Genomic DNA, 24,284 nt, shown 5'->3' on the forward strand with positions numbered 1-24,284 from the left:
ATCGAAGAACCATCTAACTTTTGATAAAATAGCATTTTTTCGAAAGATGAGACCTTAATCTTGAACTTCCATTAATCTCTTTAAATGTATTTTCTCTGAGCACTAGCGGACCGATCCAAAGTTACCCCCCCCTCCAATTTTCCATATGTTGTACACGTAGAGTTATGAAAATGACTGTCTGCAGGAAGACTAGTTCGCTATCGAAGAACCATCTAACTTTTGATAAAATAGTATTTTTTCGAAAGATGAGACCTTAATCTTGAACTTCCATTAATCTCTTTAATACGTATTTTCTCTGAGCGCTAGCGGACCGATCCAAAGTTATCCCCCCATCCCCTTCCAATTTTCCATATGTTGTACACTTAGAGTTAGGAAAATGACTGTCTGCAGGAAGACTAGTCCGCTATCGAAGAACCATCTAACTTTTGATAAAATAGCATTTTTTGAAAGATTAGACCTTGTTCTTGAACTTCCATTAATCCTTTAATACGTATTTTCTCTGAGCGCTAGCGGACCGATCCAAAGTTACCCCCCCCCCCTCCAATTTTCCATATGTTGTACACTTAGAGTTAGGAAAATGACTGTCTGCAGGAAGACTAGTTCGCTATCGAAGAACCATCTAACTTTTGATAAAATAGCAATTTTTCGAAAGATCAGACCTTAATCTTGAACTTCCATTAATCTCTTTAATACGTATTTTCTCTGAGCGCTAGCGGACCGATCCAAAGTTACCCCCACCCCCTCCAATTTTCCATAATGTTGTACACGTAGACTTATGAAAATGACTGTCTGCAGGAAGACTAGTTCGCTATCGAAGAACCATCTAACTTTTGATAAAATAGCATTTTTTCGAAAGATGAGACCTTAATCTTGAACTTCCATTAATCTCTTTAATATGTATTTTCTCTGAGCGCTAGCGGACCGATCCAAAGTTATCCCCCCATCCCCTTCCAATTTTCCATATGTTGTACACTTAGAGTTAGGAAAATGACTGTCTGCAGGAAGACTAGTTCGCTATCGAAGAACCATCTAACTTTTGATAAAATAGCATTTTTTCGAAAGATAAGACCTTAATCTTGAACTTCCATTAATCTCTTTAATACGTATTTTCTCTGAGCGCTAGCGGACCGATCCAAAGTTATCCCCCCATCCCCTTCCAATTTTCCATATGTTGTACACTTAGAGTTAGGAAAATGACTGTCTGCAGGAAGACTAGTCCGCTATCGAAGAACCATCTAACTTTTGATAAAATAGCATTTTTTCGAAAGATTAGACCTTGTTCTTGAACTTCCATTAATCTCTTTAATACGTATTTTCTCTGAGCGCTAGCGGACCGATCCAAAGTTACCCCCCCCCCCCCTCCAATTTTCCATATGTTGTACACGTAGAGTTAGGAAAATGACTGTCTGCAGGAAGACTAGTTCGCTATCGAAGAACCATCTAACTTTTGATAAAATAGTATTTTTTCGAAAGATTAGACCTTTTCTTGAACTCCATTAATCTCTTTAATATGTATTTTCTCTGAGCGCTAGCGGACCGATCCAAAGTTATCCCCCACCCCCTTCCAATTTTCCATATGTTGTACACGTAGACTTATGAAAATGACTGTCTGCAGGAAGACTAGTTCGCTATCGAAGAACCATCTAACTTTTGATAAAATAGCATTTTTTCGAAAGATGAGACCTTAATCTTGAACTTCCATTAATCTCTTTAATACGTATTTTCTCTGAGCGCTAGCGGACCGATCCAAAGTTACCCCCCCCCCCCTCCAATTTTCCATATGTTGTACACGTAGAGTTAGGAAAATGACTGTTTGCAGGAAGACTTGTCCGCTATCGAAGAACCATCTAACTTTTAATAAAATAGCATTTTTTCGAAAGATGAGACCTTAATCTTGAACTTCCATTAATCTCTTTAATACGTATTTTCTCTGAGCGCTAGCGGACCGATCCAAAGTTATCCCCCCATCCCCTTCCAATTTTCCATATGTTGTACACGTAGACTTATGAAAATGACTGTCTGCAGGAAGACTAGTTCGCTATCGAAGAACCATCTAACTTTTGATAAAATAGTATTTTTTCGAAAGATCAGACCTTGTTCTTGAACCTCCATTAATCTCTTTAATATGTATTTTCTCTGAGCGCTAGCAGACCGATCCAAAGTTATCCCCCCATCCCCTTCCAATTTTCCATATGTTGTACACTTAGAGTTAGGAAAATGACTGTCTGCAGGAAGACTAGTCCGCTATCGAAGAACCATCTAACTTTTGATGAAATAGCATTTTTTCGAAAGATGAGACCTTAATCTTGAACTTCCATTAATCTCTTTAATATGTATTTTCTCTGAGCGCTAGCGGACCGGTCCAAAGTTATCCCCCCATCCCCTTCCAATTTTCCATATGTTGTACACTTAGAGATAGGAAAATGACTGTCTGCAGGAAGACTAGTCCGCTATCGAAGAACCATCTAACTTTTGATAAAATAGCATTTTTTCGAAAGATTAGACCTTGTTCTTGAACCTCCATTAATCTCTTTAATATGTATTTTCTCTGAGCGCTAGCTGACCGATCCAAAGTTACCCCCCCCCCCCTCAAATTTTCCATATGTTGTACACTTAGAGTTACGAAAATGACTGTCTGCAGGAAGGCTAGTTCGCTATCGAAGAACCATCTAACTTTTAATAAAATAGCATTTTTTCGAAAGATGAGACCTTAATCTTGAACTTCCATTAATCTCTTTAATGTATTTTCTCTGAGCACTAGCGGACCGATCCAAAGTTACCCCCCCCCCCCTCCAATTTTCCATATGTTATACACGAAGAATTATGAAAATGACTGTCTGCAGGAAGACTAGTTCGCTATCGAAGAACCATCTAACTTTTGATAAAATAGTATTTTTTCGAAAGATGAGACCTTAATCTTGAACCTCCATTAATCTCTTTAATACGTATTTTCTCTGAGCGCTAGCGGACCCATCCAAAGTTATCCCCCCATCCCCTTCCAATTTTCCATATGTTGTACACTTAGAGTTAGGAAAATGACTGTCTGCAGGAAGACTAGTCCGCTATCGAAGAACCATCTAACTTTTGATAAAATAGCATTTTTTTGAAAGATTAGACCTTGTTCTTGAACTTCCATTAATCCCTTTAGTACGTATTTTCTCTGAGCGCTAGCGGACCGATCCAAAGTTACCCCCCCCCCCTCCAATTTTCCATATGTTGTACACTTAGAGTTAGGAAAATGACTGTCTGCAGGAAGACTAGTTCGCTATCGAAGAACCATTTAACTTTTGATAAAATAGCAATTTTTCGAAAGATCAGACCTTAATCTTGAACTTCCATTAATCTCTTTAATACGTATTTTCTCTGAGCACTCGGACCGATCCAAAGTTACCCCCCACCCCCTTCCAATTTTCCATAATGTTGTAGACGTAGACTTATGAAAATGACTGTCTGCAGGAAGACTACTTCGCTATCGAAGAACCATCTAACTTTTGATAAAATAGCATTTTTTCGAAAGATGAGACCTTAATCTTGAACTTCCATTAATCTCTTTAATATGTATTTTCTCTGAGCGCTAGCGGCCCGATCCAAAGTTATCCCCCCATCCCCTTCCAATTTTCCATATGTTGTACACTTAGAGATAGGAAAATGACTGTCTGCAGGAAGACTAGTCCGCTATCGAAGAACCATCTAACTTTTGATAAAATAGCATTTTTTCGAAAGATTAGACCTTGTTCTTGAACCTCCATTAATCTCTTTAATATGTATTTTCTCTGAGCGCTAGCTGACCGATCCAAAGTTACCCCCCCCCCCTCAAATTTTCCATATGTTGTACACTTAGAGTTACGAAAATGACTGTCTGCAGGAAGGCTAGTTCGCTATCGAAGAACCATCTAACTTTTAATAAAATAGCATTTTTTCGAAAGATGAGACCTTAATCTTGAACTTCCATTAATCTCTTTAATACGTATTTTCTCTGAGCGCTAGCGGACCGATCCAAAGTTATCCCCCCATCCCCTTCCAATTTTCCATATGTTGTACACTTAGAGTTAGGAAAATGACTGTCTGCAGGAAGACTAGTCCGCTATCGAAGAACCATCTAACTTTTGATAAAATAGCATTTTTTCGAAAGATTAGACCTTGTTCTTAAACTTCCATTAATCTCTTTAATACGTATTTTCTCTGAGCGCTAGCGGACCGATCCAAAGTTACCCCCCCCCCCCTCCAAATTTTCCATAATGACCCATAGAGAGTTATAGGAAAATGACCGTCTATTTTAACCTTAATTTTTCTAGTTTGATATAAAAAATAATATAATTTATTATTTTTGCAAACTATTCGTTTTTGTTTAAAATCAGGTTAATAAATAATTTATTTAGTTGCATTAATGAAATTTTAATTTAAGACCCTTATACTTTTTACATTCTTCAAATTGGTTTTCCGGCTGGAATCCGGCCAACTTCCATTCAATGCCTATCTATTCGAGCTCAGCATTCAGTGACCCTTGTCTTGGCGGGAGCTGTAGGGGTGGTTTAGCACTCGATTCGTAGCCTTCGAGGCTCCGTGGCGGCGTCCCTTGCGACGAGAATAAAAGGTCCTTTCTAAAGTCAGATTACATGGGGAAAGAGAACTCTGAACTTAAAAAATCAATGATTGTATTGTGCTTCATAGTATGAATCACACTAAGTTTGCACACAAATTGAAAAAATGTTGAGCGAAAATCGTTATTTCGGCCGTAATCAACCTTTGTAGTAAATTGTACAACGAAGAAAAAATGTATGTAATCTCGTATTCAGTCGTTTCTTTTGATTTTTTTCTTTCAAAACAACAAATATATTTCTAGTTTGTTATCAAAAATGATACTACATATCTTTAATTAATGTCATTTATACAACTAAAAATTAGAATTTTAATTGTGTATAGATTATGTAAAAGATAACAAATTATCAACATATCTCTTTTTTAACCATTATTATGTATGAATATGATTGTTCCCACATTCGGCCATGCATACTCGCTGCGGTTATTCATGTTCTGCCAGCCTAGCACCTTCATATGGATTTTACCCATACACCGTATGAAGGTGCTCAGTCCATTGACCTCTACCACTAGAGGTCAGTGGTTGGTACGGGTGATGCGGAGGACGAGGGGGGCAGTGGTGATGAAGATGATGATGAGAATGATGATGAGGAGGATGAGGGTGATGATAATGATCATGATCATCATGAGGTTGAGCATACATTTTAAGGTATAACAATAGTAATGATGGTGATCAATGATGATGGAGATTGAAGGAAATGATTAAAGGAGAAATGAAAACATGATTAATGCAACATTGTGATAACGTTGATTAAACTTGCCCCAATATACGCTAGGGGATTTTTTCTTTTCTTACTAGAGGTGAGTTGGAGGAGGGGGGGGGGGGGGGGGAGGTACTTGTGAGTACATACATTGTCTCCGGGGTGGTTATCCTGATGGAAATTCTGAAGATAGTTGTCCTGAATGTATGTAGTACACATAGTTTATAAATCAGCATTGTTTCCCCAAGGATGTTTGTCAAATACATGTTGGTAACTTACTCGATCATTATGTCCTGGATCATCAACACGATGTGTAATCCGAGTTTTATTCTACACATGTGATTCATAAATATGATTTAAGTATAATATTTTAAAAAATAGGCCTGATTATCAAGATTCAGACAAATCTGTAATTACTTAAATAGAACTGGAGGGGATGTACATGGGACTCACCCTTGAATTAAATTTAATAAAAGGTTTATTGCGTAAACATGCAAACAAAAATAATAATATAAAACAATATTTTAAGATAAATCTGTCGCGGCTAGAAGCCAAATTGCGGAAATTATCACAGTGAAAGATTGAAAACACCAAGTTCGGCTATTATCACATTGTTGTCACAGATAATAATTTAATTCCTTTTAATCGTCGATAATCTCAAAATAGAGAAACCACTTCTTCGAAATCCTTTGAAAGAGGTTGCGATAGAAGCCAGTGGCATACATACAGGGAAGGGGGGGGGCTCGGGAGCATGTGCGGGCCTCATTAATCGAGTGGTGAAAAAAAAATAGAAATACAAATTGAGAAAGGGAAAGGGATAAGGGGTAAAGGACGAGAATGAACAAATCCGGACCATCTCCAGCAGCCACCCCTTCTCATAAATAAAATCGCATTAAGTTTTCTCGATTAAGACCGTTGCCAACCCCCCCCCCCCCCTCCTCAATGGGTAGGCACACGCTACGCCACTGATAAATAGGGGCGATGAACAGGCTGCCTCAAGACGAACCTCAAGTCTGAATGGAACGGAAGCAGCGATTTACATGAATCAATTATTGACACCCTTCCCGCCTCGACTTGTCTTGTGTCATAATTCGTCATGTTCGCCGTTTTTTCGGTGATTCTACAAAAATGAGAAAGGACGTAACCGTGTTTTGAACTAAACACTGACGTAACAAATGCCTCATTTTATTCTGGCCAGAAAAGGTTGAGCAATAAAGTAGGCCTACGTGCTCTTTTCTGAAAGATCTTTGTCATATTAAAAACTTGTTGCAACAAAAAATTATCCTCATTACTATTTTTTAATGTTTTTTTTTTTTTTTGCAGTCGTATAGTGGATGTCACCAATGTATCAGAGCAGAGGCGATGATTTCTTGTCATGACCCGGGGGGGGGGGGGGGGGGGGGAGAGCATAGTAAACGAGAGGGGAATATTCATTTTTGTAGCACTAATCTATTTCTATTACTCTTAATCTTGTAAACATACAGTGTACACTGTATTTACGTGATACCAACGGAATACATATTTTCTACAATATTTACTTGTAGATTTTGAAGGATATTATATGCGAGAAAGCTTAGCGACCGCGCGAGAAGATTGTTGCATTTGTATTAGTTTAAACCCTGCACTCTTGGGCCTTCCAAAGCCTAAACGTGTAGTGTTGCAGTATTTAGTAAGTATTTGCTAAACAAAAATTGAGAGAACGTGTCACCCCCCCCCCCCCCCCCCCCCCCGCGTCCCCTCCCCGGAATCAGTATCACCGCCCCTGCACCATAGGAATACCAAATTTGCCAACTCTTTTTAATGTTTTAGGAAATATATCACTCGGTGTTTACTGGTAAAAATCTTTTTGTCCAATCCCCGTAATGATGAATAGGCATATGTTTAAGCCAACTTAATGGATTATTTAACATTTATTTCCACTTTTATTGTCTTCGTATGTATATTCTTTGCAAATAAGGGTATTACAAAATCTATATGTTACATTTGTGCTTACAACGCCTGTCAATTCAAATATTGTATTGTCTTCAAAAATCATGTTCGCATTATTTAATATGACACTGTAATGTTGAAAACATTTCATGATCGGAAAGCTGAGTGATCTTTGCCTTGATAATGATTCATGAAAGCCTTGCTTTCGTTCTAGGCATTGACTTACCTCTCATTGTAATGTAAACGTGCCAAAATGTACTGAGAGTCATCTGTATAGCGATGTCTTGTATTGATTGAATTGTGAATGGTTTCTTAATTCCAATGTCCGAAGACGGGAGCCAAGAAACTGAATATATGATAGCAGGCAACCTTCTTATGAGAATGCACAAAGTAAATTAGCGAATAATGTTCTCCTGCGCGGGAGGATTAGGCGCGTTCCATCTGCCACGGGTAATCCACATTGCCCGTTAACCTTGGCCTTCGGTTGTGTGCGTGCGTATAGCTAGTGCATTCAAACTACATAGCATACGGCAGAAAATTAGGGTTGAGCACTACTTGAGCGAAAAATAGTAAGTCACATTTTATCCGTCGAGGCCATGTACTTCCATACAATAAAATAATGGCTGTAAACTCTTATATAACAGACACCGAAACGGGAGTAGATTCATTACGCTATCAACCAATCAATTATTTCATCGGTGTATAGCTCTATCGGTTCATTTTTCACTTTTCAAAATCTTCACAATCATGGCGGCCTTTTGTGTGCTCTATTGTGTGATGTTTACTGTATTGGTTCTCATGGCAACGGAGATCAAGTGCGCAAGTAATACAAGTAATATATTTCCTCTATGATTTCCTATTATTTGTACAGCTAAACTACAAATTTTCTTATTTGTTTTTGTTTCGTTGTTTGTGTCCGTCATGTGTCTCTGACTCCGTTATCTTTCAAAATTCAATTATGTCGGAATGTATAAAGTTTAAATTATTATAGTACGAACCTACACTTTACAAGCATTGCTTCCAAGTATGTTCGTTTTTCATTTCCTGTAACTGAATAATTTTGCGTTACAAGTCTAAAAAAAAACATTGTCAAAGATATCTCAATGCTAATTTTTCTTTTATATCATTATGTTTATTTTTGTGATTATCTTGTCATTATGTATATTATGTGGAAAATGAAATAAATTCGCTCTGCATAGAGCGACTACTAGTACTATACTATACTAAACAATAGTATATTCCTACTGCTACCTCAACTGCTACTTCTGCTATATATTAATACTACTGCTACTACTGCTCCTCCTCCTCCCCTCGATCCTTCTTTTTCTTCATCTTCTTCTCCTTCTTCTACTACTATTTACTACCATTATTGTGATGAACATGTTTGCTTTATATCATCCCTCAGCAGCAGGTGTTGACATGATATTCATTGCTGATACGGGTCACAAGAAGGTGCTAGCTGCTACCTTGGGTGCTTACCGGTTCCGCTCATTGGTGCTTGCGGACATCGAGGTTTGGGACGTGACTTTCAGCGAGGTCAATCAAAAGCTTTACTGGGCCAGCAAACACAATGGACATATCTACCAAGCTAACGCCGACGGGTCCGGTGTCAAACAGGTGTCAAGTACATCCCATACAGGTATGAACAAGAGGGTGTTAACCCTGTGGTGTGAGTGGAACGGTGTCCGAGAAAGTGTCGAGGTGTTAACCACATGGTATCAATTAAACAGTGTCAAAAGCACATGATGTCAAAGTGTTTTACCCATATATGGTATCAATAAACTAATTCAGAGATACATAGTACCCAAGGGTGTTAACCACATGGTGCAAAAGAAACATTGTGTCATTAGACATAAAAGTAGGCCTATATATATTTTATGTCCCATTTGCAGGCCAAAAAAAGGAAAATGTTAAACTCCAACGGTATTTGAAAGATAATACTAATTTAGAACTTCCCTCAAAACGAAAGGGCTTAACAATATCTTTAAGGGGGAAAATAACGACCATTAGTTGATGAATTGACTTGGGTGATTGCAATCACTAAAGTAATAGTCTGATGTTCAGAACCTTGTACCGAAGTACTGCGCAAAGATTCAATCAGTTTAATTTTGGCCATTACAAGAAGTGGGTTAATGATGTAGACAAAATGCTTATGTACCCTTTACCGCTCATTTTTATGTATGTTATTACCACCCCACCCCCACTCCGGGGTCGGAATGACCGCATGCGTATTACCAAAATGTCCGGTAAAGGGGTACTTTTCGTGCGACAAAGTCCGGCCCGAGAATTGTAAGAAAAGGGGGTGTATTTGACTTTCACCCGGAGATTTCTTTAAATAGGGGATGTTTTTTTGTTTTTTTTCTCTCTCATCTCTTTGGACTCCTGAGAAATTATTCCGAATTTAGGGGGGTAAATTGAGCATTTTCCCGAATTAAGGGGGGTACATTGAGCATTTTTCCGAATTTAGGGGGGTCTCCAAGGCAGGAAAAGCCCGCGAAAGGGGAGGGGGGGGGGGGTTCGGAAATGTTGGCAGTCCTCAGATAGGGGGTGCTTTAAAAAGAGGGAACAAGCATATGCGTACCCTAAATAACACTGAGTGGGGGGGGGGGGGGCCGGGGTTATTACCAAAGAAAAAAAAGAAATTATCCACTCAATAGTGTCTGACAGTGAAGTCTGGAAAGTAAACGGGTTTCCTTGCATAATTTGAATATTAAGATACTACTTACGATAGGAGATACATGACATGTTCATAATTCCTGCAAATTTCTACAGAATTTGATGTTTGCTGCAAATGGGACATAGTACCTTTAAAGGTATCATTGGTACACGGGGTGCCAGGGTGTTAACCATAATGGAATCAGTAAAATGGTGTCAACGAAACACTTTGTCTAAGTACAATAGTTGGGGCAAGTAATAACTTCAGTTCCACTGTCGCCCAAAATACACTGGGTCCTGCTTGACAAAACAGGTTGCAATTACTCTTAAAAGCTACTGAAATCGTTGCATTTGATTGACTGAGAGGTTTAACAAAAAATTATGTGACACTTGGTTATCAATAACAAATGCTAAGATGATTATAAATTTGTTCTCACCCAATCAAAAAAGTTATGATTTCAATAGCTTATGATATGTATTGTAACTTATGATATTGATCGAAGTTTTAATTATGGCAATAGGATTGTTTTTAGTCCTTTATCGGATAAAAAGGGTTGCATTCTTTATTTGAGTGTTGAATGTTGTAACAAAAACAGCGAATTGAAAAAAAATCAATGACATTTTTCTTCTTTTCAGAACCAACATCGCTTTCGATCGACGAAACCAACCAGCAGATTTACGTGGCTTACAAAGGCGAGGAGCTGATCAGTAGCTTTAACCTCAACGGGACAGTAGTGAGGGAGACACCAGTGCACCCTGCTCTCAGTAAACCAGGGGCCATTCATGTTGATTCAGAGAACGGGTAAATACCTTAAAAATACCCTTTTACAGCATGAAAGTAACAACGTCAGCACGTTCAGGGGCGTATCTCAAAATCGGGGGATCGAGTGTGGGGGGGGGGGGGGGGGGAGTTGTCCTCCGTAGAGGACGTGAGATGGGGAATTGCATATATTGTATATAATTTGATTTGATCTGCCCCATTTCCAAATGGGCCGTAATGCAGAGGGGAGGAAGAGTGGAGGGGGTGAGAGAGAGAGGGAGAGGGGAGGGGAGGGGGGTGGACGTGCACACGCGTTCCTTCTCTGTATCTATACCACTGCCACTTCGGATAAATAAATATGACATCCAGTGGCCTAGGTACAGGAGCACGCGAGCGAATGATGATTTGTAAAAAGAGAAAGAGGGAGAGAGAGAGAGAGAGAGAGGTAGAGAGTGAGAGAGAGAGAGAGAGAGAGAGAGAAAGAGAGAGAGAGAGAGAGAGAGAGAGAGAGAGAGAGAAGGGGTGGCAGGGACGAGACCCCCGACATGATCGGCCCTTCAAGCAGTCTCTTTATAATTCGTTAATTTGCATTCAATTTACTGTGTATGATCCTGGCTCCCTCCCATTCAAATTATTCTGTAACTGATCCCGTCTGTTCTTCTTCTCACATTTTCTAGGTATCTGTACTTCACCCAGTTCGGACGGGTGGACCGATCACCGCTCTCCGGTGGGAATATCACCAACCTCCATTACAACAACGATCTTGGTGAAATCGAGGCAATGGCCGTCGATGTCGAAGGTATGAATCTCTCTCTCTCTCTCTCTCTCTCTCTCTCTCTCATTCCCTTTCCCTTCTCCCCCTTTCTATTTATCTCAATCTCTCTATCTTTCTCCTCTCTTTCCCTCTCTCTCTCTTTCTTTTCTCCCCTCGATCTCTCTCCCCTAGTTTTTTTCTCTCACTGCCTTTCTCTTTCCCCTCTCTCCCTATCTCTCTATCTCCCCCCCCCTTCACCCTCTCCCCTCCTCCCCCTCTCTTCAGCTCTCCCCTCTCCCATTTACTCTTTCCTTTTCTCTCCCCTCTCCCCCCCCCCCCCACCATCTGCCTTTCTCTCTCACCCCACTCTATATATAAATATATATAATAGGCCAGGGGGTGTTTCACTTAGACTAAGATCGGCTTTAAGTTGGACTTAACTTTGGCAGGCTGTTCATGCCACTGTTTTCTCTCACCATTTACTGGCATTGGTCTCTCAGAGGACGTAAAAATCATGGTCACAAATTTACAGAATTTACATTGTTTGATAGTTCATTATTGAAGAAAAAAATAATATCTAGAGATAATAATTGAGAGACCAATGGTGAGAGCAACAAGTGGCGTGACCAGCCTGCCATTGTTAAGTCTTACTTAAAGTTGATCTTAGTCTTTGGGAAGCACTCCCCAGGCGTGTTAACGAAAGAAATTCAGTTACAATTAAAAAGGGTGTATGTCTGTCTGTTCTCCGCAGCGTGACCTAGCTGGGTCACTAATTTCGAGAACAATAGTTGTTGATAATTATAAGACGAGTTTACGATGGTGACCGTTCGTACTAATCTCTCTGTCTCACCGGTGTCGTTTCTAGGTCAGCGTATCGTGATCAGTGATCCCGGCAATGGCCTAGTCGTCAGTATGAACCTCGACGGCTCCCTACCAAAGGTCATCAGCAGCCTATCCTCCAACTACAAGATCACAGACCTACAGTTCTACCAGGGCGACCTCTACGTTAGCAACGTCGAACGCGAGCAGCGGTCCATTTTGAAGCTAAGAAACGGAGTGGGGAGACCGGTGAAAGCCTATACGGACAACCGAGACGTACTCAGCTATCCAAGGAAGTTCCACATCGCACATGTAGACCTCTAGATGTATTCGTGGATAGCCCCACGGTTGTATTTATTCAGGCATTTTCGTCTGTCTTGATGTTTTTAAATAAAGCAGATCTCTTGCGCCATTCAAATAGCCCGTAGCACACGAAGCGTCTTTTCGATTGCGTCATTGCTTGAGAACATGGTTACGGCAAACACCCAATCACAAGTAATTCAAAGCATTGTTTTAAGTCTTTATTTTGTGTCCAATTTTGTTACGAGTTCACTCTTAGATTGCACGTCAATGGCAACGTCTGCGCTGACTCTTGTTCATCATTACTGTATTGCATTTTAAATGCATATTTAGGGTTTTGTGGAAAAGACTCATCAGGTATACATCCACCCAGTCTCCAGACTGACGTAATATACCCCTCTCATAAAGAATACACATCCAGCTATCCAAAAACACCTCTCATCTCCACACCCATATACTTTGGGAAAACGGAGCCACGTCCGGGCCTCTAAACTACAAGCCAAATAGAAACCACTTGCAGTAGTCAGGATGGCAAACTCTTCGTCAGATGACGGTGATAGAGACAAGGGACAGGCCAGCCCTCCAGCATCTAGGACCCGTTCTAAGATTTTTTAATCTAATTCTTCATAAATGTCCTGTTATCATGTTTACTCAGCAATAGTGACATACACAATGCTTGACATATATGTACTACAGTATGATGAAGTCAACAAAGAAATAAGTCTATATATTTTTAGGAATAATGCATTATACCACCACTCAATTTGGGTTTACTGTCTCTTTCTTTCTTTCAAAATCTTTCTGAATTTTAATTGTTGAACAATACGTTGATGTCAGTTGATATATGATTATTGGACCTGTGAAGTCCCATGTACCTTATAATTATGTTTAAATGCGATTGCTCTTGAGTGTTTTTTTTTCTTCATATCTATGTATTTAAAGTGCAGTTTTATTGTACACTGTCGCTCATAAAGGTGGAATATTTTAGTTTCACCCCAATTTATGGAATTATTTTAAAAATAATTTTAAAATAGTAGATCTAGATGATAGTATACATTCTCAGATTGTATTGACTAATAATTTGCCAATGTGTGTTTTGCGTGACTGCTAAAGCATGTGTATATTACTATGCTTATCAACTAATGGACTTACGCCCTTAAGTCATAAATGACAGTAATGAGGATTAATGCCCCACAGTTTGCAGTCACGCAAAACACACATTGGCAAATTATTAGTCAATAAAATCTGAGAATATATACTATTATCTAGATCTATTATTTTTAAATTATTTTTAAAATAATTCCATAAATTGCGGTAAAACAAATATATTCCACCTATATGAGCGACAGTGTACAAAGTATATATACATGTAACTATATTGTGAACCATTTTTATACCTGCCTTTTTTACTGTATGAAATCCAACTCATGGTTGCAATAAATGAATAAATAAATTAAATTATTCAAAATACCATTCCAAAAACAAAACGAATGAGACATTTTACATCATTAGCATGCTGAAATATACTGGTTGCTAATAAACTCTCTTTTTTAAGGTTCATCATCTGCATAGATTATTTTACATGAAGACAAAAGATGTATTAAAAACAGTACTGTGTGGTATAGTCTCTTTCTTGCATGCCATGGTTATCATGTTCTGGTTGAAGGTTTACATGTTGATAAAACAAGGCAGTTCAATGGGAAATATGACTAATATAATCATCATATTTACTTTTTAGTTCATTACTGTTTTTCATAAATATTTTGTGAGTAGAGTATCAGAAGCAAGTCAGTTTACACAATCTCATTGTAGGGTATTTCAATAATGTAGTACACAGTCTCAAACGCTACAAAGTTTACCAATGCTAAAAGGTTGTCTTCACCCAGGCAAACACGTAATCTTTGACTAAACAATTATCAGCTGAACAATACATGATAAATATGGAAATATCAATTTGACAAAACAATTTCATTTCTCATCATACAGATAAAATTAAAAAGAGCAACATTATATTGTATGATTATAGGATAGTTTGAAGTACCAAATACAATTATGATGAGAATGACTATAGAAGTAAAAACTAAAAACATTAAATGTGAACTAGTAACATTGTGTTTTGACAGAAAAACTAATTGTGGAAATGTAATTTCTATTCATATTCCAATGAAGGCATCCACCCCTGTAAATACAAACATTAAACAAAAATAAATAAACAAATTCTTCAATACAAAGATACGATATGAGGGATTCATAGAACTGAAATCAAAAACTCTAATATGCATTACTGATTTCTAAAAATGAGGTAGGTATACCTGATCAATAGCTGTTCTGAGCTATACATTTGAATATTAAAGATTTGTTTGCAGGAGTTCAGTACAATACAGTAACAGAAAACTGACACCGACATGGGCGTCGATCCCGGGGGGGGGGGGTGGGGGGATATATCCCCCCAATATTTCGGGTGGGGGGGGGGTGGCCTGTACAATCACCCCCCCCCAATAATTATCATACAAAATTTAAAAAAAATGAAGAGAAAAATTAATGATGAGAGCCCGATGAGAGTAGTTAATGGTTATTACTCGCAAGATGACCATCAATATACACATTTTGCCATAGGGCCTATCATTTTTATAAATGAGACAAGAATAAATTGAATTCTTGCTCATACAGCTTCATCAGGAATTGATGAATGTATTAAATTTATTCAATCAACAGCAAAATAGAAATGCAGTGCGCCAAATGCAAAGCCGCAGCATTAAAAAGCAAATGTAAAGCGCGAAGCGCAAAAGTGCAAAACAGAAGTAGAGAGTGGGAGAGAAAGATAATGAGAGACAGAGAGGATACAGGCGCGTAGCCAGGGGGCTGTGGGGGCGGTCGCCCCCCCCCAAAGAAAAAAACCGCCGGCCAAAAAAAAGAGAGAGAGAGAGAAAGAAGAAAGGAAGAGGACGTAGGAAAAAAAAGGACTAAGAGTCGAAAATGGTACAACGAATCGTCTTCTTTCTTTAATAATTTAATGAAACATCAAAACTTCCGCGCTTCGCGCGGGAAGGGGGGGGGGGGGGGAGAACTTAATTCAGACAAGGATTAAAAGTCGTGAATGGTACAACGAATCGTCGTCTTTCTTTAATAATTTAAACAAACATCAACAGGACCTGAATTTAGGGGTGGGGGGGGGGGACTGAATTCATACAAGGATAAAGAGTCGAAAATGGTGCAACGAATCGTCTTCTTTCTTTAATAATTTTATGAAACGTCAGAGCTTCCACGCTACGCGCGCAGGAAAGGGAACTTGATTCAAACAAGGATTAAGAGTCGAGAACGGTACAACGTATTGTCTTCTTTTCCTAATAATTTAATGAAATGTCAAAGCCTCCGCGCTTCGCGCGGGAGGGGGGGGGGCTGAACTGAATTCAGACAAGGATTAAGAGTCGGAGATGGTGCAACGAATCGTCTTCTTTCTTTAATAATTTTATGAAACGTCAGAGCTTCCACGCTACGCGCGTAGGAAAGGGAACTTGATTCAAACAAGGATTAAGAGTCGAGAACGGTACAACGAATTGTCTTCTTTCTCTAATAATTTAATGAAATGTCAAAGTTTGCTTTAAATCAATTCGTTGATTTTATAATCAATCCATTTCATTGCGATTACAACACACAATTAAAATTCGTACGCTACCCACAGAATATGGTAGCGTATGAAGGTGCTCAGTCCAAGACCTCTACCACAATGGATCGGTGGATGGTACGGGTGATGCGGAGGACGAGGGGGACAGTGGTGATGAAGATGATGATGAGAATGATGATGAGGAGGATGATTATGAGGGTGATGATAATGATCATAATCATGATGAGGTTGAGCATACATTTAAGGTATAACAATAATAATGATGGTGATCAATGATGATGGTGATTGAAGGAAATGATTAAAGGAGAAATGAAAACATAATTGATGCAACATTGTGATAATGTTGATTAAATTTGCCCCAATATACGCTAGGGGATTTTTTCTTTTCTTACTAGAGGTGAGTTGGAGGAGGGGGGGGGGGGTGGTACTTGTGAGTACATGCATTGTCTCAGGGGTAGTTATCCTGATGGACATTCTGAAGATAGTTGTCCTGAATGTATATTGTACAGATAGTTTATAAATCAGCATTGTTTCCCCAAGGATGTTTGTCAAATACATGTTGGTAACTTACTCGATCATTATGTCCTGGATCATCAACACGATGTGTAATCCGAGTTTTATTCTACACATGTGATTCATAAATATGATTTAAGTATGATATTTTAAAAATAGGCCTGATTTTAAGTAGTACTTGTATATCTAGATTCAGACAAATCTGTAGTTACGTAAGTAGAACTGGAGGGGATGTATATGGGACTCGCCCTTGAATTGAATTCAATAAAAGGTTTACTGAGTAAACATGCAAAAAAAAAATAATAACATAAAACAATATTTTAAGATAAATCCGTCGCGGCTAGAAGCCAAATTGCAGAAATTATCACATATGAAAGATTGGAAACACCAAGTTCGGCTATTATCACATTGCTGTCACAGATACTAATTTAATTCCCTTTTAATTGTCGATAATCTCAAAATAGAGAAACCCCTCCTCAAAATCCTTAGAAAGAGGTTGCGATAGAAGCCAGTGGCATACATACAGGGAAGGAGGGGGGGGGGGGGGTCCTGGAGCACGTGCGGGTCACATTAATCGAGTGGTGAAAAAATATAAATAAAATTGAGAAAGGGAAAGGGATAAGAGGTAAAGGACAAGAATGAACACATCCGGATCATCTCCAGCAGTCACCCCCTCTAATAAATAAATTTGCATTTAGTTTTGTTTCGATTAAGACCGTTGCCAACCCCCCCCCCCCTCAATGGGTAGACACGTACACGCTACGCCATTGATCAATAGGGGCGATGAACAGGCTGCCTCGAGACGTATCTCAAGTCTGAATGGAACGGAAGCAGCGATTACATGAATCAATTGACACCCTTCCCGCCTCGGCTTGTCTTATGTCATAATTAGTCAAGTTGGTCTTATTAAAGTCTGTTAACACTAATAAAGTAAGCCTACGTGCTGCTTTCTGAGAGAAATTTTCCTTCTGAAAGATCTTTGTTAAATTAAAAACTTATCCCCTCCCCCCCCCCCCAAAAAAAAAAAGTTCCTCAATACTACTCTTTAATCTTTTTTTTTTTTGCAGTCGTAGTGGATGTCACCAATGCCTCAGAGCAGAGGCGACGATTTCTTTTCATGACCCGAGGGGGGGGGGGGGGGGGGGGGGGGAATATTCATTTTTGTAGCACTTATCTCTTTCTATTACTCTTAATCTTGTAAACATACAGTGTACACTGTACTTACGTGAGCGTACCAACGGAATACAGATTTTCAACAATATTATTTTACTTGTACATTTTGAAGGATATTATAAGCGAGAAAGCTTAGCGACCGTGCGAGAAGATTGTTGCATTTGTATTAGTCTAAACGCTGCACTGTTTGGCCTTCCAAAGCCTAAACGTGTAGTGTTGCAGTATTTAGTCCGTATTCAGTGCTAAACAAAAATTGAGAGGACGTGTCACCCCCCCCCCCCCCCCTCCGTCCCCTCCCCGGAATCAGTATCACCGCCCCTGCACCAGAGGAATACCAAATTTGCCAACTCTTTTTAATGTTTTAGGAAAAATATCACTCGGTATTTACTGGTAAAAATCTTTTTGTCCAATCCCCGTAATGATGAATAGGCATATTATGTTTAAGGTAATTTAATGGATTATCTAAAATTATTTACACTTTTATTGTCTTCGTATGTATATTCTTTGCAAATAAGGGTATGTTACATTTGTGCTTACAACGCCTGTCAATTCAAATATTGTATTGTCTTCAAAAATCGTGTTCGTATTATTTAATATGACACTGTAATGTTGAAAACATTTCATGATCGGAAAGCTGAGTGATCTTTGCCTTGATAATGATTCATGAAAGCCTTGCTATCGTTCTAGGCATTGACTTACCTCTCATTGTAATGTTAACGTGCCAAAATGTACTGAGAGTCATGTGCAGCGATGTCTTGTATTGATTGAGTTGTGAATGGTTTCTTAGTTCCAATGTCCGAAGACGGTAGCCAAGAAACTGAAATATATGATAGCAGGCGACCTTCTTATGAAAATGAACAAAGGAAATTGGCGAATAATGTTCTCCTGCGCGGGAGGATTAGGCGCGTTCCAGCTGTCACGGCTAATCCACATTGCCCGTTAACCTTGGCCTTCGGTTGTGTGCGTGCGTATAGCTAGTGCATTCAAACTACATAGCATATGGCAGAAAATTAGGGTTGTGCACTACTTGAGCGAAAAATAGTAAGTCACATTTTATCCGTCGAGGCCATGTACTTCCATACAATAAAATAATGGCTGTAAAATCTTATATAACAGACACCGAAACTGGAGTAGATTCATTACGCTATCAACCAATCAATTATTTCATCGGTGTATAGCTCTATCGGTTCATTTTTACTTTTTTAAATCATCACAAACATGGCGGCCTTTTGTGTGGTACTCTCTTGTTTGGTATTTACTGTTTTGGTTCTCATGGCAACGGAGATCAAGTGCGCAAGTAATACAAGTAAGATATCAATATATTTCCTCTATGATTTCCTGTTATTTGTACAGCCAAACTACAAATTTTCTTATTTGTTTTTTGTGTCGTTGTTTGTGTCCGTCATGTGTCTCTGACTCCGTTATCTTTCAAAATTCAATTATGTCGGAATGTATAAAGTTTAAATTATTATCGTACGAACCTACACCTAACAAGCATTGCTTCCAAGTAGGTTCGTATGTCATGTCCTGTTACCAAATAATTTTCCGTTACAAGTCTAACAAAAACATTGTCAAAGATATCTCAATGCTAATTTTCTTTTATATCATTATGTTTATTTTTGTGATTATCTTGTCATTATTTATATTATGTGGAAAATGAAATAAATTCGCTCTGCATGGAGTGACAACTAGTACTATTCTATACTAAACAATAGCATATTCCTACTGCTACCTCAACTGCTACTTCTGCTTTATTAATACTACTGCTACTACTGCTCCTCCTCCTCCTCCTCCTCCCCTCGATCCTTCTTTTTCTTCATCTTCTTCTCCTTCTTCTACTACTATTTACTACCATTATTGTGATGAACATGTTTGCTTTATATCATCCCTCAGCAGCAGGTGTTGACATGATATTTATTGCTGATACGGGTCACAAGAAGGTGCTAGCTGCTACCTTGGGTGCTTACCGGTTTCGCTCATTGGTGCTTGGAGACATTGAGGTTTGGGACGTGACCTTCAGCGAGGTCAATCAAAAGCTTTACTGGGCCAGCAAACACAATGGACATATCTACCAAGCTAACGCCGACGGGTCCGGTGTCAAACAGGTGTCAAGTACATCCCATACAGGTATGAACAAGAGGGTGGTAACTCTGTGGTGTGAGTGGAACGGTGTCCGAGATGCATGGTGTCGAGGTGTTAACCACATGGTATCAATTAAACAGTGTCAAAAGCACATTATGTCAAAGTGTTTTACCCATATAATGGTGTCAATAAACTAATTCAGAGATACATAGTACCAAACAGGGGCGTAGACAACGGGGGGGGGGGGGGGATGAGGGGGATGCATCCCTCCCACCTCACAAGGTGGGGGGATGGCATGTACAATCATCCCCCCCCAGGTTTTGGGGAATGATATTTGCTTACTTAATAAGTCATAATGATGATAATAATAGTAATAATAATAATGATAACAATTATAATATTAATAATAATAGTAATTATGATGATGATAATAATAATTAATCATTATTGTAATTGTGTTTATTGTTATTAGCCGCATTCACACGGTGAAAGCCAATTCAGACGGTAAAAAAAAGAAAATCTTACAAGTATTTTGTGGTTATCTTGTGGTTTGGAAACCACAAGATAACCACAAGATTAAACAGGCGCGGATCTACGGGGGGGGGGGGGGGTTAGGGGGTTTAACCCCCCCCCCCTTGGGCAGCCAAAAAAACAAAAAAAAAAAAAAAGGAAAAAAAAAAGAAAGAAAAAAGAACGCACGCTGGAGAGAAACCCTTTCAAGTGCAAATATTGTGAGAAGATATTCAACTCATCTGGTTACTTAACCAAACACATGATAACTCTGGATATAACTGTGTATTTAACTGTCACTTGATTTAAAAAGACGTTATCATGCACTGCTTTTTATGGTCTCCATTGTGTTAATAGATGCCAGGAAACCATCACTTACGGGGTTCAAATAAACACCCCCCAAAAAATCGGTTCGCCGCTTCGCGGCTCGTGGACGATGCTCCGCATCGTCATTATTGGTCACCCCCCCCCTTAGCAAAAAGCTAGATCCGCCCCTGAGTCACCCCCCCCCCAGGAGTACGAACCTGTCTACGCCACTGGCTAAGATGATTATAAATTTGATCTCAGCCAATCAAAAAAGTTATTATTTCAATAGCTTATGATATGTATTGTACTCTCTAAAAAAATCGAGTGATCACGGACGTCACTCCTCTGGAGAGTGAAAATGTAATGAAAATAGAGTGAACATTCACTCTTTTCTTCTAAGAGAGCAATTTAAATTCAATCGATTTTCACTCCTAAACAGTGATCACGGGCGTCACTCCCAAGAAAGTGAAAATAGAGTGAAAATTCACTCTTTTTTTTTAAAGAGAGTAACTTATTTTATATTGATCGAAGTTTTAATTATGGCAATAGGATTTTTTTTTAGTCCTTTATCGGAAAAAAGGGTTGCATTCTTTATTTGAGTGTTGAATGTTGTAACAATTACAGCGAATTGAAAAAAAATCAATGACATTTTTCTTCTTTTCAGAACCAACATCGCTTTCGATCGACGAAACCAACCAGCAGATTTACGTGGCTTACAAAGGCGAGGAGCTGATCAGTAGCTTTAACCTCAACGGGACAGTAGTGAGGGAGACATCAGTGCACCCTGCTCTGAGTAAACCAGGGGCCATTCATGTCGATTCAGAGAACGGGTAAATAAATTAAAAATACTCTTGTACAAGATGAAAGTAACAACGTTAACACGTTCAGGGGCGTATCTCCAAATCGAGGGGGTTTGGGGTTTGGGGGGGGGGGGGGGTGTCCTCCGTAACGATCTTGAGATGGGGAACTGGGAACTATTTTATATAATTTGATTTGATCTGCCCCATTTCCAAATGGGCCGTGATACAGAGGGGAGTGGGTTGAGGGGGACGTACACACTCGTTTCTTCCCTGGTTTTATACCACTGTCCCTTCGGATAAATAAATATGACAAATATGGCGTCGGTACGGGAGCACGTGAGCATAGTCGAATGATGATTTTTTTTTTAAAGAGAGAGATGGAGAGAGAGACAGAGAGAGAGAGAGAGAGAGAGAGAGCGGGAGGGGGGGGGGGGCTGGCAGGGACGAGACCCCCAACACGATCGGCCCCTTCAAGCAGCCTCTTTATAATCGGTAGTCTTCGTTAATTCGCATTTATTTACCGTGTATGACCCTGGCTCCCTCACATTCAAATCATTCTGTAACTGATCCCATCTGTTCTTCCTCTCACATTTCCAGGTATCTGTACTTCACCCAGTTCGGACGGGTGGACCGATCACCGCTCTCCGGTGGGAGTATCACCAACCTCCATTACAACAACGATCTTGGTGAGATCGAGGCAATGGCCGTCGATGTCGAAGGTACAAAGTTCTTTCTCTCTTTCTCATTCACTATCTCTTCCCTTTCCCTTCTCCCCTTTCTATTTATCTCAATATCTCTATCTTTTCCTATCGTTCCCCCTTTCTCTCTCTCTTTCCCGTTCTCCCCTCTCTCTTTCTCCCCTATTTTTTTCTCTCACTGTCTTTCTCTTTCCCCTAAATCCCTAGCTCTCTATTTCACCCCTTTACCCTCTCCCCTCCTCTCCTCTCTCCAGCACTCCCCCTCTCCCACTCACTCTCTCCTCCTCTCTCCCCTCTTTCGAATCTCTCTATCTTCCTCCTACCGTTCCCCTCTCTTTCTCTCTCTTTCCCATTCTCCCCTCTCTCTTTCTCCCCTATTTCTTGTCTCTCACTGTCTTTCTCTTTCCCCTCAATCCCTATATCTCTATTTCACCCCTTCACCCTCTCCTCACCTCTCCTCTCTCCAGCTCTCCCCCTTTCCCCTATCCCACTCTCCCACTCTCCCACTCACTCTCTCCTCCTCTGTCCCCTCTTTCCCCTCTCTCATTCTTTCTCATCCTACTCGTATAATGACCAGGCGCGTTAACGAAATAAATTTAGTTGCAGTTAAAAGGGTGCATGTCTGTTTTGAACCCGCGGCTTGACCTAGCTGGGTCACTAATTTCGAGAACAACAATAATGTTGATATAATATAAGACGAGTTGACGATGGTGACCGTTTCTACTAATCTCTCACCGTTGTCGTTTCTAGGTCAGCGTATCGTGATCAGTGATCCCGGCAATGGCCTAGTCGTCAGTATGAACCTCGACGGCTCCCTACCAAAGGTCATCAGCAGCCTATCCTCCAACTACAAGATCACCGACCTACAGTTCTACCAGGGCGACCTCTACGTTAGCAACGAACTCGAGCATCGGTCCATCATGAAGCTAAGAAATGGAGTGGGGAGACCGGTGAAAGCCTATACGGACAACCGAGACGTACTCAGCTATCCGAGGAAGTTCCACATCGCACGTGTAGACCTCTAGGTGTATTCGTGGATAGCCCCACGGTTGTATTTATTCAGGCATTTTCGTTTATATTGATGTTTTTAAATAAAGCAGATCTATTGCGCCATTCAAATAGCCCGTAGCACACGAAGCGTCATTTTGATTGCGTCATTACCTCAGAACATAGTGATGGCAAACATCCAATCACCAGTAATTCAACGCACTGTTTTAAGTCTTCATTTTGTGTCCATTTTTGTTACGAGTTCACTCTTAGATTGCGCGTCAATGACAACGTCTGCGTTGACTCAGCCCTACGCCAGCATGAGACGCCCTCACGTGCAATGGGCCCTCTACGTCCGATGCACACGAAGCATCATAGCTGGTGCTGCCCGCTTCATAAAACTTTTTATCTATAACAAACGCTTTATTTCTATGATAAATTTGCTCACAGCCAATCAGATGCCTTGATTTCAGTAGCTTATAACAGTAGCTTGTAACTTGTTATTGATATCAAGTTTGCTCTCAGCCAATCAGATGCCTTGATTTCAGTAGCTTATAACAGTAGCTTGTAACTTGTTATTGATATCAAGTTTGCTCTCAGCCAATCAGATGCCTTGATTTCAGTAGCTTATAACAGTAGCTTGTAACTTGTTATTGATATCAAGTTTGCTCACAGCCAATCAGATGCCTTGTTTTCAGTAGCTTATAACAGTAGCTTGTAACTTGTTATTGATATCAAGTTTGCTCTCAGCCAATCAGATGCCATGATTTCAGTAACTTATACCAATAGCTTGTAACTTGTTATTGATATCAAGTTTGCTCTCAGCCAATCAGATGCCATGATTTCATTAACTTATACTAGTAGCTTGTAACTTGTTATTGATATCAAGTTTGCTCTCAGCCAATCAGATGCCTTGATTTCAGTAACTTATACCAGTAGCTTGTAGCTTGTTATTGATATCAAGTTTGCTCTCAGCCAATCAGATGCCTTGATTTCAGTAGCTTATAACAGTAGCTTGTAACTTGTTATTGATATCAAGTTTTATGAAACAGGGCCCAGATGTGGTACTGTAT

At 39.6% G+C, this 24,284-nt stretch overlaps 2 protein-coding genes across 2 annotated transcripts; both read left to right on the forward strand.

Annotated features, from left to right (window-relative positions):
• The first annotated feature begins 7,618 nt into the window (after positions 1-7,618).
• Positions 7,619-13,508, forward strand: LOC115924457 (low-density lipoprotein receptor-related protein 4-like). The gene is made up of 5 exons (XM_030986550.1): positions 7,619-8,061; positions 8,635-8,868; positions 10,521-10,686; positions 11,322-11,443; positions 12,264-13,508. The coding sequence occupies exons 1-5, from the start codon at positions 7,977-7,979 to the stop codon at positions 12,539-12,541; spliced, it is 885 nt and encodes a 294-aa protein (XP_030842410.1). The 5' UTR covers positions 7,619-7,976; the 3' UTR covers positions 12,542-13,508.
• Positions 13,509-18,719: 5,211 nt separating this feature from the next.
• LOC105443672 (low-density lipoprotein receptor-related protein 1-like) lies at positions 18,720-23,694 on the forward strand. Its single transcript, XM_011677136.2, has 5 exons — positions 18,720-19,134; positions 19,722-19,955; positions 21,391-21,556; positions 22,124-22,245; positions 22,975-23,694. Exons 1-5 carry the CDS (start codon positions 19,047-19,049, stop codon positions 23,247-23,249), a joined length of 885 nt encoding a protein of 294 aa, XP_011675438.2. The 5' UTR covers positions 18,720-19,046; the 3' UTR covers positions 23,250-23,694.
• Positions 23,695-24,284: the final 590 nt, after the last annotated feature.

Source organism: Strongylocentrotus purpuratus, unplaced genomic scaffold (genome assembly GCF_000002235.5).
Source record: "Strongylocentrotus purpuratus isolate Spur 01 unplaced genomic scaffold, Spur_5.0 spur5_scaffold_16, whole genome shotgun sequence".
In the NCBI taxonomy this organism is placed as follows: domain Eukaryota; kingdom Metazoa; phylum Echinodermata; class Echinoidea; order Camarodonta; family Strongylocentrotidae; genus Strongylocentrotus; species Strongylocentrotus purpuratus.